Source organism: Hemicordylus capensis, chromosome 1 (assembly GCF_027244095.1).
Source record: "Hemicordylus capensis ecotype Gifberg chromosome 1, rHemCap1.1.pri, whole genome shotgun sequence".
In the NCBI taxonomy this organism is placed as follows: Eukaryota; Metazoa; Chordata; class Lepidosauria; order Squamata; family Cordylidae; genus Hemicordylus; species Hemicordylus capensis.
The window spans coordinates 331,920,448-331,936,024 of NC_069657.1; the positions used below are offsets into that span (position 1 = coordinate 331,920,448).

General features: G+C 42.9%; 1 protein-coding gene across 1 annotated transcript in view; it reads left to right on the forward strand.

Moving 5' to 3' along the window:
* Nucleotides 1-14,940, forward strand: part of LOC128339220 (coiled-coil domain-containing protein 162-like) — a 61,135-nt gene extending 46,195 nt beyond the window's left edge. Inside the window, exons 19-21 of the mRNA XM_053282759.1 lie at nt 6,276-6,338; nt 12,982-13,100; nt 13,330-14,940. Coding sequence (XP_053138734.1) covers nt 6,276-6,338; nt 12,982-13,100; nt 13,330-13,443 — 296 coding nt within the window. The 3' untranslated portion in view covers nt 13,444-14,940. The remainder of the gene's footprint in view (nt 1-6,275; nt 6,339-12,981; nt 13,101-13,329) is intronic.
* Nucleotides 14,941-15,577: the final 637 nt, after the last annotated feature.

Below are 15,577 nucleotides of genomic sequence, written 5' to 3' on the forward strand. Positions count from 1 at the left end.
GCCTTGGAGGAGGGGTAGCACTGTATGTTAAAGAAGGGATAGAATCTAACAAGCTAGAAAACCTAGGTGGACTGGAGTCCTCCACAGAAACCCTGTGGGTGACAATACAAGGCCTGAAAGGGAACGTGCTACTGGGGACGTGCTATCGCCCTCCGGATCAAAACGCCAACAGTGACTGGGAGTTGCAGGAGGAAATTAGGGAGGCGTCAAGGAGAGGCAGGGCTGTAATTATGGGTGACTTCAAATAGCCACACATAGACTGGGTAAATTCACAGTCAGGTAATGACAAAGAGGTCAAATTTCTAGATACGCTAAATGACTGGGCCCTAGAACAGTTGGTCTTGGAACCAACCAGAGAAAAGGCGACCTTGGACTTAATTCTGGGTAGCACCCAGGACCTGGTGTGTGATGTCAGTGTCTTCGACCCTCTAGGGAACAGTGACCATAGTGCCATCAAATTCAGCATACATGCGGGGAGAGAATCACCAAGGACGTCTAATACAGACATTTTGAATTTCAGAAGAGGAAACTTCTCCAAAATGAGGAGTATGGGGAGAAGAAAGCTGAAATGGAAAATCTGGAGAGTCATTTCGCTCCAGAATGCATGGAGTTTACTCAGAACCACAATACTAGAAGCCCAGTTAGATTGTATACCCAAAAGGAGGAGAGGTACCACAAGTCCAGGAGGATGCCATCATAGCTAACAGGTACCGTCAAGGAAGCCATAAAAGGGAAGAAGACTTCCTTCCGAAATTGGAAGGCCTGTCCAAATGAAGAGAACAGAAAGGAACACAAACTCTGGCAAAAGAAATGCAAGATGACAATAAGGGAGGCAAAAAAGGAGTTTGAGGAACATTTAGCCAAAAGTATCAAGGGGAATAACAAAAACTTCTTTAAATACATCAGAAGCAGGAAACCTGCCAGGAGGGTCGTTGGACCATTAGACAATGAGGGAGTGAAAGGGATTATTAAGGAGGATATGGAAGTTGCAGATAAGCTGAATGAGTTCTTTGTGTCTGTCTTCACAGCAGAGGATACTGAGCATATACCTGTTCCTGAACCAGGCTTTTTAGGGATGGAGGCTAGAGAGCTGAGTCAGAGAGAAGTGACAAGAGATGATGATCTAAATTGTCTGGAAAAACTGAAAGCTAACAAATCACCAGGGCTGGATGGCATCCATCCAAGAGTCCTCAAAGAACTCAAATGTGAAATTGCCGACCTCCTTGCTAAAATATATAACTTATCCCTGAAATTGGGCTCTGTACCAGAGGACTGGAGAGTAGCAAATGTAACACCGATTTTCAAAAAGGGATCCAGGGGCGATTTGGGAAATTACAGGCCGGTTAGCCTACCGTACGTTCCAGGCAAATTGATGGAAAGCATCCTCAAGGATCAAATTGTAAAGCACCTAGAAGAACAGGCCCTGCTGGGAATGAACCAGCATGGCTTCCGCAAAGGTAAATCTTGCCTCACTTTGCCTCATTTTGAAGTTCTTTGAGAGTGTCAACAAGTGTCTGGATCAAGGTGATCCAGTTGACATAGTATACCTGGACTTCCAAAAAGCTTTTGACAAAGTTCCTCATAAAAGACTCTTGAGGAAACTTAGCAGCCATGGGATGAGCCCCTGGTGGCGCAGTGGTAAAACACAAGTTCAATCCTGACCAGGGGCTCAAGGTTGACTCAGCCTTCCATCCTTCCGAGGTCGGTAAAATGAGTACCCAGAATGTTGGGGGGCAATATGCTAAATCATTGTAAACCACTTAGAGAGTTTCCAGCTATAGAGCGGTATATAAATGTAAGTGCTATTGCTATTGCTATAAGGGGACAAGTACATGTGTGGATTGCTAACTGGTTGAAAGACAGGAAACAAGGTAGGTATAAATGGAGAGTTTTCACAATGGAGGGAAGTAAGAAGTGGGGTCCCCCAGGGATCTGTACTGGGATCGGTGCTTTTTAATTTGTTCATAAATGATCTAGAAGCAGGAGTAAGCAGCGAGGTGGCCAAATTTGCAGATGATACCAAACTCTTCAAGATAGTGAAATCCAAAATGGATTGTGAGGAGCTCCAAAAGGATCTCTCCAGACAGGGGGAGTGGGCGACAAAGTGGCAAATGCAGTTCAATGTTAGCAAGTGTAAGGTGATGCACATTGGGACAAAAACCCTAACCAAGTATATGCTGATGGGATCTGAGCTGTTGGTGTCTGACCAGGAGAGGGATCTTGGGGTCATGGTGGACAGCTCGTTGAGTGTCGATTCAATGTGTGGCAGCTGTGAAAAAGGCCAATTCCATGCTAGGGATCATTAGGAAGGGGACTGAAAATAAAACAGCTATTATAATGCCCTTATACAAAACTATGGTGTGACCACACTTGGAGTACTGCGTACAATTCTGGTCACCACATCTTAAAAAGGACATTGTAGAACTGAAAAAGGTAAAGAAGAGGGCAACCAAGATGATCAGGGGCCTAGAGGACCCTTCGTAAGAGGCAAGACTACAACACCTGGGGCTTTTTAGTTTAGAAAAAAGACGACTGTGGGGAGACATGATAGAGGTCTATAAAATCATGCATGGTGTGGAGAAAGTGGAAAGAGAGAAATTCTTTTTCCTCTCACATAACACTAGAACCAGGGGTCACTCCATGTAATTGATTGCCAGGCGGTCTAGGACCAACAAACGGAAGTACTTTTTCACGCAATGCATAATCCACTTGTAGAACTCTCTGCCACAAGATGTGGTGACAGCCAACAGCCTGGATGGCTTTAAAAGGAGTTTGGATGACTTCATGGAGAAGAGGTCTAACAATGGCTACTAGTTGGAGGGCTGTGGGCCACCTCCAGCCTCAAAGGCAGGATGCCTCTGAATACCAGTTGTAGGGGAGTAATGGCAGGAGAGAGGGCACGCCCTCAACTCCTGCCTGTGGCTTCCACTGGCATCTGGTGGGCCACTGTGCGAAACAGGATGCTGGACTAGATGGGCCTTGGGCCTGATCCAACAGAGCTTTTCTTATGTTCTTATGTAGACCTTTAGGCTTACTCGGGCTGAATCTACTACCAAACTTCCAAACCTGTGTTGCATCAAAAAATTGGTAGAATGGTAAGGGCTTTAGGTGTGGGGTGGAGAAAACATAAGTTACAATTTTTCTTTAAAGATAAACAAGTAATTTTACTATGAAATTAGTTCACTTTAAATAGTTCTCTTTAAAAGTTTAGTACAAAACCAGCAACCAAAGGAGCATAAGGAATAAACAAAGGCTGGTCAAAACACATCCGACTGACCTGTCTCCCACTGTGCCCTGATTTAGAATCCTTTGCAATCACTCCAGTTTTTCCCACAACCCCAGCTTTTCCCTTGTTCAGCTTCAGATCCTGTTCTTCACAGTTCTGAGGTTCAGCCCAGGCTGTTTCTTCTTTCTTTTGAGTGTTTTAGCTCTCCATAGAGTTTCCACTCTCTGCCAGTGATTTCATAGCTCTTTTTAGCTCCAGTTCTGATCCTCTCTCTGATTGTGCCAGCAGTTCTTCAGTCCTGTACTTCTTCTTGAACTTCTTTTCCAGCTTTCTTCTGGACTCTCAGTTTACACTCCAAACTGTGTCTCTTTCTTTCTCTGAATCTTAACTCTTCCAGCTCTCCAGCATGTAACTTCAACTTGTGTTCTCTCTCTGTGTGTGCTGAAAGAAGCCTCCTAGATATACACAAACTTCCCTCCTATATTTTTCAAAATACCCAATCACAGCTTGCTGAACAGAGGCCATGACCCTTTGACCCCTGCACAGCTTTTTTAAATACACTGCATAACAATGCAATTTACAATACAAAGTCCTATTTACAAACAGAAGAGATTTAGGCCTTGTTCCTCCACACCCTTAAATGTCACAGTGTGGGGGAGGGAGAATCAGGTCAGTGCCTACTTATCTCCTTGCTTCCACTCCAACTAACAGCTGAACAATGACATGAGGGGCTCCTAGCTTATTTGGCTAAACATGTTAAGAGGCATGCTTAAAAGCAAAAGTGACTTTTGTTAAGCAAAAGCAGCCAGATATGTAGCTCTCTTGCCCTTATACATCAACCATGGTGTGTGAGGGCAAGACTTTCCCCTTGTGCTGTTCGCCACTAAAAATCACCCCTACAAGCAGATTATTTGCAGCAAGCAGTGATATTTACCTGGAAAATAGTGCAAGGGGGAAAGAGTTAACCTCCCCCTCCTGTAGCTCCAATCAGGATCAGGTCATACACGTCTGCTTTTTGCTTAATAAGGTTCACTTCCACTTTTAAGCACACCTCTGAACACTAGCTGACATCCAGACTAAGTTACTCACTAGTACTACTCAGGAATTACTCTAAAAGCCTAAATTCAATAGGACTACTCAGGAGTAATTTAATCTGGATGCCAGCCAATGTGGCATCAAGACTACAATTCCCAGACAACTGTACTAAGTGAATGGGCAGGTTGATGAATGATTCAGGGGGTTCACTAATAGTATAACCATGTGTACCTCTGTTACAGCAAATCCACATATAGAAGTCCGTTCCCCTGCTCATTTAGTTTCTGGATTGCAACTAGTGTCTTTAGGGCAGTGAGGAAGGCAGTGGCAAATACTGTTGATAAACCTAACAAGGGAAGAAAGGAGAATGTTAATTGGTTTAACTTCTCCGCCACTAAGCTTGTTCATTTGCCCATCCAATGTGATCTATTAAATGGTACTTGGCAGCTAAGCCGAAGCTCACAAATAGATCCAATTTGCTATATTAACTTCTTTTCAAGTACTACTAATCTGAATTTGAACCCTGATCAGATTAGCACCACCATCAAACATCCCTAAATCTTTAAGTGATCACATTATACTAATGCCTTTTTGAATAACCAAGTTATTGATAATGAGACAAAAAAACTGCTAAGTCAACATGGTATTAATCAAACATTTATTAAGTGATGAGTTACTACTTGACTCAGTCTTGTATAAAATTATAGCTGAAATTACTGTTCCTATGAACAAATACCCAGATTACCTAAATTAACCCAAGAATCTAAGGGTGTGTGCAGTATATATTGCTTAAACAAATACATGCCTACAGACAGGGGCGGCCCTTTCATGAGGCGACGTGAGGCAGTTGCCTCAGGCAGCGAATTATTGGGGTACTTGTTGAGTGGCAAGATGCTCCCTGCCACTGCCCTTGAAGCAGCTCTTCAGGTCCAATCTGAAGAAGCTCTGCAAGGAGTTTGGGGAGAATAGACAAGATTGCCCTTTTCTTCTTCACACCCCTTCAAAAGCTTGCAAGAAGAGGCTGCTGGCAACCTTCCCTCCTCCTCACCCTCTGTGCCACTTTCAGAGCTGGCACGGATTGGTTTTGAGAGGGTGAAGGCCCCCAGCAGGGGCATGGGGCAAGGCGGCATTTGGCAACTCATGCCAGGCGCTGCAATCCTTTGGGCCATCCCAGCCTGCAAGGTATTGTTTGCAAAGTAAACGCTTGCCATTTCAGTCCTAGAATGTACATCTGTCAGAACTGAACTAGAATTCTTTTCCTAATGGTAATCTGTCCATTGGGAGTTTAATTTAAACCAGCTGCTTATATAGGTAAGCCTGTTCTCAATTATTCAGACCATGTTTGCCTGAAAAACCTGTCATGTAGCTCAGCTGTTTGAGCAGTTGGAGTGGATCCAAAACATTCTCATCTTAATCTACTCTTCCTTTCCAAAATCAAGATACAGAGACTATTGTAAATTGGGTCCCTGGGTAACTGAAAGAGGATTTTGATTGCATAGAAATTTGCAAGGCAGAATAGAAAGGTAACCTAACATTATTTGTTCATGTAAACACTTGATGGCATAATAAAAAGTGTTCTATGTTTTCCATGTATCGTCAAATATATTAGCCAGGAGCAGGGTGTAGATCTGTTGTAATCTAGAAAACTAAGCTACTTGCCCATTGCTCTTACAGAACTCACAAGAAGGGATGATTTTTCACAGATTCCTCCTTCCCTCTGCCACTCCTAATGCCCCCCCCCATGTGCCTGAGAACCCCCCAACCCTTAGGCACTTTTGTGGAGAATCAGAGACAAGAGGGGTGAGTATTTATGAAAATTATCCCTCCGTTCCTTACACAAGAACATACTTCCATGAGAGTAACATTAATCCTTACTAATTTTAATTTCTAGGAAAAATATCATATGCATTTTCCCTCTATTGACAACAGTGGACATAGATTCAAGAAAAAGTCTCTCCCCAGTGTTACTGAACCTGAAATTTGTCTTGTTTTGTATGTATTCTTGTTTCCACAGCTATAAGAAGAAAGTCTGCCAGTCTTTCATCCAGTGGCAAAAGCACAAGTAATTCTTTTTCAGGTAAACAAAACAAAACAAAACACACCATACAAACAGTATTCATGCTTTCTTAGAAATCTCAACTTCTAGCTTGAAGTTGTATTCCTTTAAATAAGGCAGTACAATTCCTTAGGCTAGTGGTTTTCAAACTTTTCTGTATTCGGCTTTGGAACATCCTTCTCAAAGAGCTTCGTTATGCTCCCTCTGTGTTTTTAAAAAAACTTTGAAGAGGCTTTTTAATGTTTCATCTGGGCTTATATTTGGCTTATATCTGGTAGGTTCTTTAGTTTTTATAGTTCCCAGTTCTTAGCTTTTAAAATAAATTTTAATTTGAAACATTTTTTAAAAAATTATAATTTTAATATTGATTTTAAGCCTGATTTTAACTTGTTACTTAATTTGTTTAGATTTATTAGTCTTATTTTACATTGTATCAATTTTATTAATGTTGTGAGCAGTAGTGTACTGGAGAGGCAAAGTATACATATTTTATATAAAATATTTAAAAAAAATTAAAACAAAATAAATATCAGCATTTCTGTCAAGGAACCCCTTTGCCTTTGCAGAGGATTCTGGTGATGGGGAGCAAGCAAGGATACACTCAGTTCATATGAAGAGCTGTTCAGGCCTCTTCGCTTCACTCTCACTGTCACATGAATTGAGAGTGTTCCCTAGAATACATCTAACAGTTCCTTGGAGTAATCCACTTCAGAGAAGCTCAGTAATGGCAGGCAACATGTCCATCATTTCTGCTCTTCTCATTAAGGAACATCCCTTAGAACCCCACTGCCTTAGGCTATTTACAGGCATTGTGCTTTTAAAACTGATACTTGAGCAACTGCTGGTAGTGTACAATCCATATTTCTGTTAAATTGTGATTCTGTAATCAGATCACCTAGCCTAAATGTATCGAAGTTTATTCACAATTCAACTGTCAACCACAGTGGTTGTCAGAACATTCTAGAAAAATACAGGCAGTGGAGGCCTTAAGTGGAAGCATCCATTAGTAAATGTTGTGAACAAAATATGCAACAATTAGACAATTCTCTTCTTATTTCCTCCCCAGAATAATTGAAGTTATTGGAACAGTTTGTTTGCAGACTGCCCTAAACTTATGTCTCCAGGTGGTTTACAACATAAAACAGATTAAAATGAAAACCACTGAGAACAATTTAAAACTACAGTAAAAATCTTGGGTGAAATAATAAGTCTTTCGAAACTTTTCAAAAGTTGTCAGAGATGGGGAGGTTCTTATTTCAGCAGGGAACTCATTCCAGAGTCTTGAGGCAGCAACAAAGAAGGCATTAAAACAGTTAATGTTTTACATAATGCATAAGCTGGCTACAGTTATTCTTCTCAAAGATTAAAACTAGTGTATACCTATGTGGCATAAGAAATGTATATATTATAAAATCAGAATGTAAAACAGGTTGCTTACCTGTAAGTAATGATCTGGTAGCGATCCGTTCCAGTCATAAGAATGAGTTCTGTGCCTGCGCGGGACCATTTGGACAGAATTGACTAACTCCTCAAAGCGCTTAGCCTTGCCCTTTGCACGTGGTGCCTTTCCTCAGTTTGGGCAGGCAAGTGTTTTCTCCTCAGTTCCTGGAAGACCAACACTGGAGTCAAAATGTCATATGGCAGCAGTGAACATTTCTACAAGGCGAGTAGTGTCTCTTTTACTCTGCAAACATACATGTTGATACTTCACATACTGCAGCGGGACTGGCAGGAGGGTCTTATGACTGCAACAGATCACTACTAGATCACTACCAGATCACTGGTTACAGGTGAGCAACCTGTTTATCTGGATTGTGATCCATTGCAGCCATAAGAATGGGTGACTAACAAGCTGTCAGTCCGGAGGTGGGAGTAGTATGCTTAAGGTAAGACCCTCTTTAGCACACCCCTCCCGAAGTTGGCCTGAGCTGCAGAGCGAAGGTCCAAGGCACAATGCTTGACATTGGTATGCTCAGAGGACCAGGCAGCTGCAATGCAGATGTCCCTGAGCCACGTGGGCAGGAGATGCAGCATAAGCCCTAGTAAAGTGGGCCCGTATTGACTTAGGAGGGTCCACCTTTTGATGCTTGTAAGCCAAAAAAAAAAAATCAACTCCACGATCCAGTGCTAGAGTCTCTGTCTTGATATTTGGCAACCTTTTATGTTACCTATGTAACTCACAAAAAGCCATTTTGTCTTTCTATAGGGCTTGGTTGGTAAGTTTCAAGCAGAAGATGAGAGCACGTCTCACATCCAGGGAATGCAGTGAGTGCTCGAGAGGCCGGAAGAAGATGATGTAGTTATTAATGTGGAAGTCAGAGATCACTTTGGGCCTGAACTCGGGGTCCATGTGAAACACCTCCTTGAATTTTTGCAAAGGGAACATCTATATGTAGTGCACTAACTTTGCTGACATGGCAAGTCAACATTATGGCTAACAAAAAGGCCATATCCAGAGGATATGCTTTCCAGTTTGCCTAGGGTCAACTGTACATTTCTGTACAGTTTGGTTCGAATTCAAACCTGAAGCTCGAACCTGATGGCTGGTTTGTTTTGAATTCGAACCATCAAACCACTCTAATTCAAATTTGAACCGGTTTGCACATCCCTACGTCCCACCCTGGTGGTTTAAGTAGGTGATAGCTGTAGTATTGTTCAGGCTGACATGGACGAGCTAGCCTGTCAGGGATGGCTGAAACTATTTGAGAGCCTGAAAGACTGCCATGAGCTCCAACAAGTTGATGTGCATCTGGCATTGGCTCAGACACCATAGATCTTGAGCTCAAAGATCCCCACAATGGGTTCCCCAGCCCCGTAAGGACGCGTCCGTCGTCAGCCATGCAGAAAGTTGGGGTACCCAGAAGGGGACTCCGGACAGCGGGTTGGACTGTTTTGTCCACCAGTGTAGGGACACTAGGATCAGCAGTGAAATCATTAATAGCATCTGCGCACTGTCCATATTTGGATGAAACACAGAGGAAAAACCAAAGTTGGAGATGCCGGTGGTGTAGCTTGGCGAAGTGCACAGTAGAGTTGCACTATGCCATGAGTCCCAGAAGCTTTTGTATGCCATGGGCTTTTTTTCTGGGAAGTCGCTAGCGCCTTGATGTAGAGGAAGCGTTCCTTGGGTAGAAATGCATGTTGCAACCGTGCATCGAGGACTGCTCCTATGTAGTCTATGCACTCAACAGGTTCCAGTCTGGACTTTGTCCAGTTGATTTGAATGCCCAGTAAACTCAGCACTGTCGAGACTTGCAAAGCTAACTTGTTTTGTTTGTTTGTTTGTTTTGGTCTTCCTGCCAGGAGCCAATCATCGAGTATTGTAAAATTGTTAGGCCCTGTGCCCGAAGGCGAGCCATGATTATGGCCATGCATTTCATAAATACATGGGGTGCCATCACCAGTCCAAACAGCAGGATATTGTACTGGTAGACATGGTGTCCCACCGTAAACCTTAGAAACTGTCTCTAATTGGGTTGGATTCTGATGTGGAAGTACGCATTCTGGAGTTGTTGCAAACCATTCCTCCCTGTGGAGAAGAGGAAGGATGCTCTGCAATATTGTTATGTGAAACTTGCGCATGTCCACTTGACGGTCCATCCATCGCATATCCATGATTGGTCTTAGTCCCCCATCTCATTTGGGGACCTGGAAATAGTGGGAGTAAAATCCTTGCCCCTTATTGCCCCCTTGTCCAAGAGAGTCTGAGCTTCCTCCATCAGTAATTGGGATGCAGGTGTGTACTTGATCCCATTAAATGCCGGTAAGGTCTTGAACTCAGAGGCGTAGCCTGTCTGGTCTGATGTTATGTTGCGGTCTGATGTTACGTTGCGGTCTGATGTTATGTTGTACCACGCGAAGGCGTGACTTGCCAGCCTGATGTTGGAGGTGGCTAAGGTGGTATTTTGGAGTAAGATTGATGGTAGAGACTCTTGGGTGAGGTGAATCAGTGGATTGACCCCCTGATCAAAGATGCTGTTTGTTGGAATCAGCAGGTTGAGGGTGTTGAGCGTGTGAGGTCCTGGACTTTTAGTTAAAAGGCTTCCTTCTGAAACAATGGTAAGGTTTTCGGAAGTCCCTCTTGTCTTTCTGTTTATATGAATATTGCCATCGGCCATATTGATGGTACTTAGGTGTGAAATACTGAGCAGGTGCTGTTTTATTTTTTTGCTGTTGACTTTGATTTTTTAATGGATTCCATAGTGGCATCCGTTATTTCACAGAAAAAACCCTTCCCATCGAAGGGCAAATTTTCTGCTCTTTCCCTCATGTTGGGCTGCAGTGCAGTAAAGCATAGCCAGGCATGTCTCCTCAGTGCAAGACCACAAGCCAGGGTTCAAGACTCCGTCTCTGCTAAGTGTTTGGCATTGGCCAATTGTTGGCAATTGAGGAGAGTCGCTTTAGTATGGATGTCATTAAACTTTACCAAGAACTCCTCTGGCGAAAGGTCAGCTTGTCCCTGGAAGAGATAATCCACATAGTGTCTGGCGGTGAAAATTGCAAAGTATACAGCCTGCTTTGCCAGGGAAGGACAGGAAGCTTGTGGAGTTGGGTGAACCACTGGAGAAGGTGACTGCTTCAAGGGAATGCTCTCGATGCCAAGCGGACAGTGCTGTAGTCAATACCGCCCTCGATGTCAGTGTCGATGCATGGGGGATGGACGATCCAGGATCACAACATCAGGGGTCGCAGGACGAGACTGAGGTGTCGTGGGCACTGACTGGAGTGCCATTGGAGGAATAGCACGGGAAGAGGTCTTGGTGAAGGTCTTCGAACTCTTCTCTTGGTGATTCCTGTTTGGTGGCATCCCTTGGGCATTGGAGCCTCGATGCTGGGACTTATGCTTTTTCCGATGGAAAGACTCCAAAGGCAGCTTTGGTGCTTTAAACATGCCGGTAGGTGGTGCCTTGGAAGTCCGGGTTCTGGATTTAGACTGCAGTGACAGTCCCCAACACCAGCTTCAGTACTGTGCTCAATGTCAACTTCAACATCGTATCCTGTGTCGAGGGCACAGGAGCATTGACTGGAGATTTAGGTTACGGGGTGCCAGTGCAGAGTGCCTCATTGTAAAGAGACGCCCTCAGCCGTAGCGCTCTATTCTTTCTCGTTTGGTGAGAGAGACAGATTTTACAGGTGGGGGTGTTGTGTTCCTCCCCAAGCAAAGTAAACACAAGTCATGATCGTATGCTGATGGGAATTTAGAATTCCAGTGAACACAGCGCTTAAAGATCTTTTTCTTATCATAGGAACATAGGATGCTGCCATATACTGAATTAGACCATAGGTCCATCTAGTTCAGTATTGTCTACCCAGACTAGCAGTGGCTTCTCCAAGGCTGCAGACAGGAATCTCTCTCAGCCCTATCTTGGAGATGCCAGGGAAGGAACTTAGAACCTTCTGCTCTTCCCAGAGCAGCTCCATCCCTTAAGGGGAATATCTTACAGTGATAACACATCAAGTCTCCCAATCATATGGAACTAGGGCAGACCCTACTTAGCTAAGGGGACAAGTCATGCTTGCTACCACAAGATCAGCTCTCCTCTCCCATCCGTAATGGGCTTAAAAGAATAAAGGATTTAGAATACTACAGCGTATGTTCAATATCTGAGTCCGGTCCAAAGTCGTAACCAAATAAAGCTTTCTTTCATTTCATCAAAGTTAAGGGATGTAGAATAAGAATTGTCTGGTCCAGTCCAAAGTTGTTATAAATTGAGAACTATTTTTTTTAAAAAACTTTTTTCCTAACAGAAAGCTGTTCCGGTCCAAGGAGCTCACTGTCTGAGGTGCCGACACAATGGCAGTCAGAAAGGAACTGAGGAGAAAATGCTAGCCCACCAAACTGAAGAAACACACCCTGTGCAAGGGGAAGGGTTGAGCACTTCGAGGAACTAATCAATTCTGCCCGAATAGTCTCACGCAGGTGCAGAATCCATGATGGCTGCAACGGATCACAATCCAGATCCATTGCTTCCACCACTGGTGCCCATACATTGTAGCTTGGTGAGATAGCTCCTCTTCTTCCTTGGAGGAAACATGATGATCATCCCCTAAATGAAATACATTCCTGCTTGATAGTAGGGAGTACTAGAAGTCTCTTCCAGAACATGCTTGTGTACACACGTGCTCTGCTGGTATTACATTCCTTGTTAATACATGCTGTTGACTGGCAGTATTGCTTTTAGTTTTCAAATGCTACTTTATGCCATAGCCATGATAAATAGAAAATAATAAGCATTTTACTTCTTTGAAAGTAGACCTTGTCTATACAAATAGAGGTAGGACTGTACGGCTTCACTGGCTGCAAGGGACTGCAGGATTGGTCTCCTAAACTTGAAAAACAAACACCTACATAGAAAACTATCGTGTCAGGGACGTTTTAGTCTCGCCTTCTCCCACATATGCTCATTTTTCAGTGTGGTGATACCCACCCACCTCATATCTGATGTGCATCCAGTTGTGACCATCACTGCTATCAGTAACAAGCTGAAGTGGTTTATTGCTCATTAATAGTGAATCAGTCGCCTGATTCACGTGTTTTTAAAGTCCTGTTGGATAAAAACATTTGGTTTCAGTTTTGCTCATTTATGAAGAAAGCTTTCTCTGCAAAAATTATGCAGAACAGTTGGAAACCTTTTGTACATTTTAATTTGTCATTATGTTCCAGGTTGGAGCCACAACACAGGAACATTCACATTGACTAAGGCTGTCAGGCAACATCTTTTGACTGCTGATGCTGTGCATAGCAGCAATGTAAGATTAGAGCAGATTCAAAGACCCAAGACAGTAAGTAATGTTGGATCTGGAAAACAAATGAGAATCTCATGTGAGGCAGTGACAAGTGAATTATTGTTGTTAAGCAAAGTACTGATTGTTAGAATGGTGGTGTTAGATGAAACTTCTGTTTTATATGTATAGCTCAGTGATAGTTGTAACTGGCTCTGCCCTGCTTCCTAGAAAACATTCAGTATTCATGCAGCAATATTTATATATATATATATATATAAATTTTCAGGTACCTACTGGGTGGAGAAACAGAGTAGTAGATGCTCTCTTGCCAGATCTAATGAAAGATGCTTATTCTACTGCAGCGACACCCCTTTATGGGCAGAGGACATCTCAAGAATAAGCTGTTATTTTTTTTAAAAAAAATCAGTTAAACCTTTTGATTACCAGTTTGATTACATCAGCATAAAGTATTCCTATTGATGATCCTTTTACTGTTCAGGACTGAGTATTTGTATAGTTGCTATCCATAACAGCAAATCAGCTATTCTCTACTTGATTTTCTCAAAATATTATTCCTAGTTAAAAGCATCAAAATTCTGCTAAGTATGGGATCAAAGCAGGCCTCTGTTCAGACTCATCATGCAGTAGTACATAAAGCCATGGTCCAGCAATATAGTACCATCCACTGGAGCTTGTAGAAGCCTAAGCCACATGTACTCATATTAGGCCTGTCAAGATCAGGCATACATGCTACACAGCTTGAGACTGTGAGCAGTGCTAGTCTCACGAAGAGTCTGGGAAGCCAGTGGAGAAGTGGACAGATTGGGTTTAACACAAGTAGTCTGGATCAGGCCCAAGGCCCATATAGTCCAGAACCCAGTTTTACGCAGTGGCCCATCAGTTGCCTCTCAGAAGTCAACAGCCACGAGATGAAAGCATGCAATGAGGCTCTACACACGATCCATGTGTAGAGCCTGAACGGACTCCGCGAGGAGAGCGGGCTTAGCCAACTATCCCTGCAGACAAGCAGGGAGCTCGCCCTGGGCAGCCAGATCAACTGCCCACATGATTACTGGTTCTGTCGTGGACCCAGTAGGGGGCAGCGGGATCAGGGGCCACTTGGCCCCCAGATGTCCCAGAAAACCCCATGCGAGTGCGTGGGGGCATTCTGGGGGGACTTCTGAGGCAGGGAGGCTTACTGTAGGTCGGGGGTCTCCCCATGAGTTGCCACAGTGGCATTTCACATGCGGAGAAATGAGGTTAGTGGGAGCATTTAACGGGAGGGGTGTTTAGTGGGATTTGTTGCTGGGAGCCACACAGCTCCCGTTGCAGTACACAACCGCAGGAAAGCAGGCTGGGCTCCCTTTGCCCGCTTTCCTGTGGTTGTGAGAATAGCATCTGTCTCCTACAATTGGTATGTGCTGTATGATAAGTAGTTTTTGATGGTCCTAAATTTCATGGCAATCCGTTTCATCAAATGACCCTCGATTCTAATGTTGAAAAAGGAAGAACTTCTCCCTATCCATTTCCCCCACACCATGCATCTATAATATAAAGCTGCTTGGGTCTTATTGACTTGATATGAAAACTCCCATCCTAAACCACAAGATCAAACTTGTTTTCACAGGCAGGTTTCAGTTTTGGAGGTTAAACAATTGATTGCCCCGTTGAAACCTGGTAAGGCTTCTGGAAATGATTTTATTCTGGCAGAATTAAGTAATTCCAATGTGGAACGGCAGGCTCATTTTAGCCTGTTTACATGTATAGATTGATTAGCTCCCATCCTGTGATTAGGGCCTGGCTATCATAATTCCAATGAAAATACACTGCTATCTCTAAAAGATTGCTTTTTGCAGCATTTGTTGACTTTAGGGTGGCTTTTGATTCAATTTCAAGAGTCTCCCTTTGGGCCAAGTTAGGAGATGCTTCAACTGATATATCTTGATATATCTGACATATCTTGATAACTGATATATCTTGATATATAACATACATCTTGATATATAAATTCTATGATAAATAATATAATAATATAATAAATAATATAAATAATAATAATAAAATAATATAAATATAATAAATATATAAATAATAAATATAATAATAAAATAAATAATATAATAATAATAAATGATATAATGAAATAATGATAAATAATATAATAATAAATATATAAATTCTATTATAAAACCAGTCTCAAAGTGAGGTGCAATTTGGTGGGACATCTGTAACCCCATTTCCACACAAGGGTGTTATACAAGGCTGTATTTGGCACCTTCTTTGATTAACATTTATATCAATTTAATTAGGTGGCTACAAGGTTTGGGGACTTGCATGCTCTTAAGCTAACAAATAGAGGTTTGAAAAGAACTGCATTAGTTAAACTCACATTGGGTGGTTCCAGACAGGAACTTTGGCTGAAACCAAGCCTTGTGCCCTTCTCCCCCGCCCCCATTCCTGTTTGGGGGATCTACTTCCTTTCCAGGTTAGGAAAAACAGACTGGTTGTGACACTTGAACCCACCATTCTTAGTT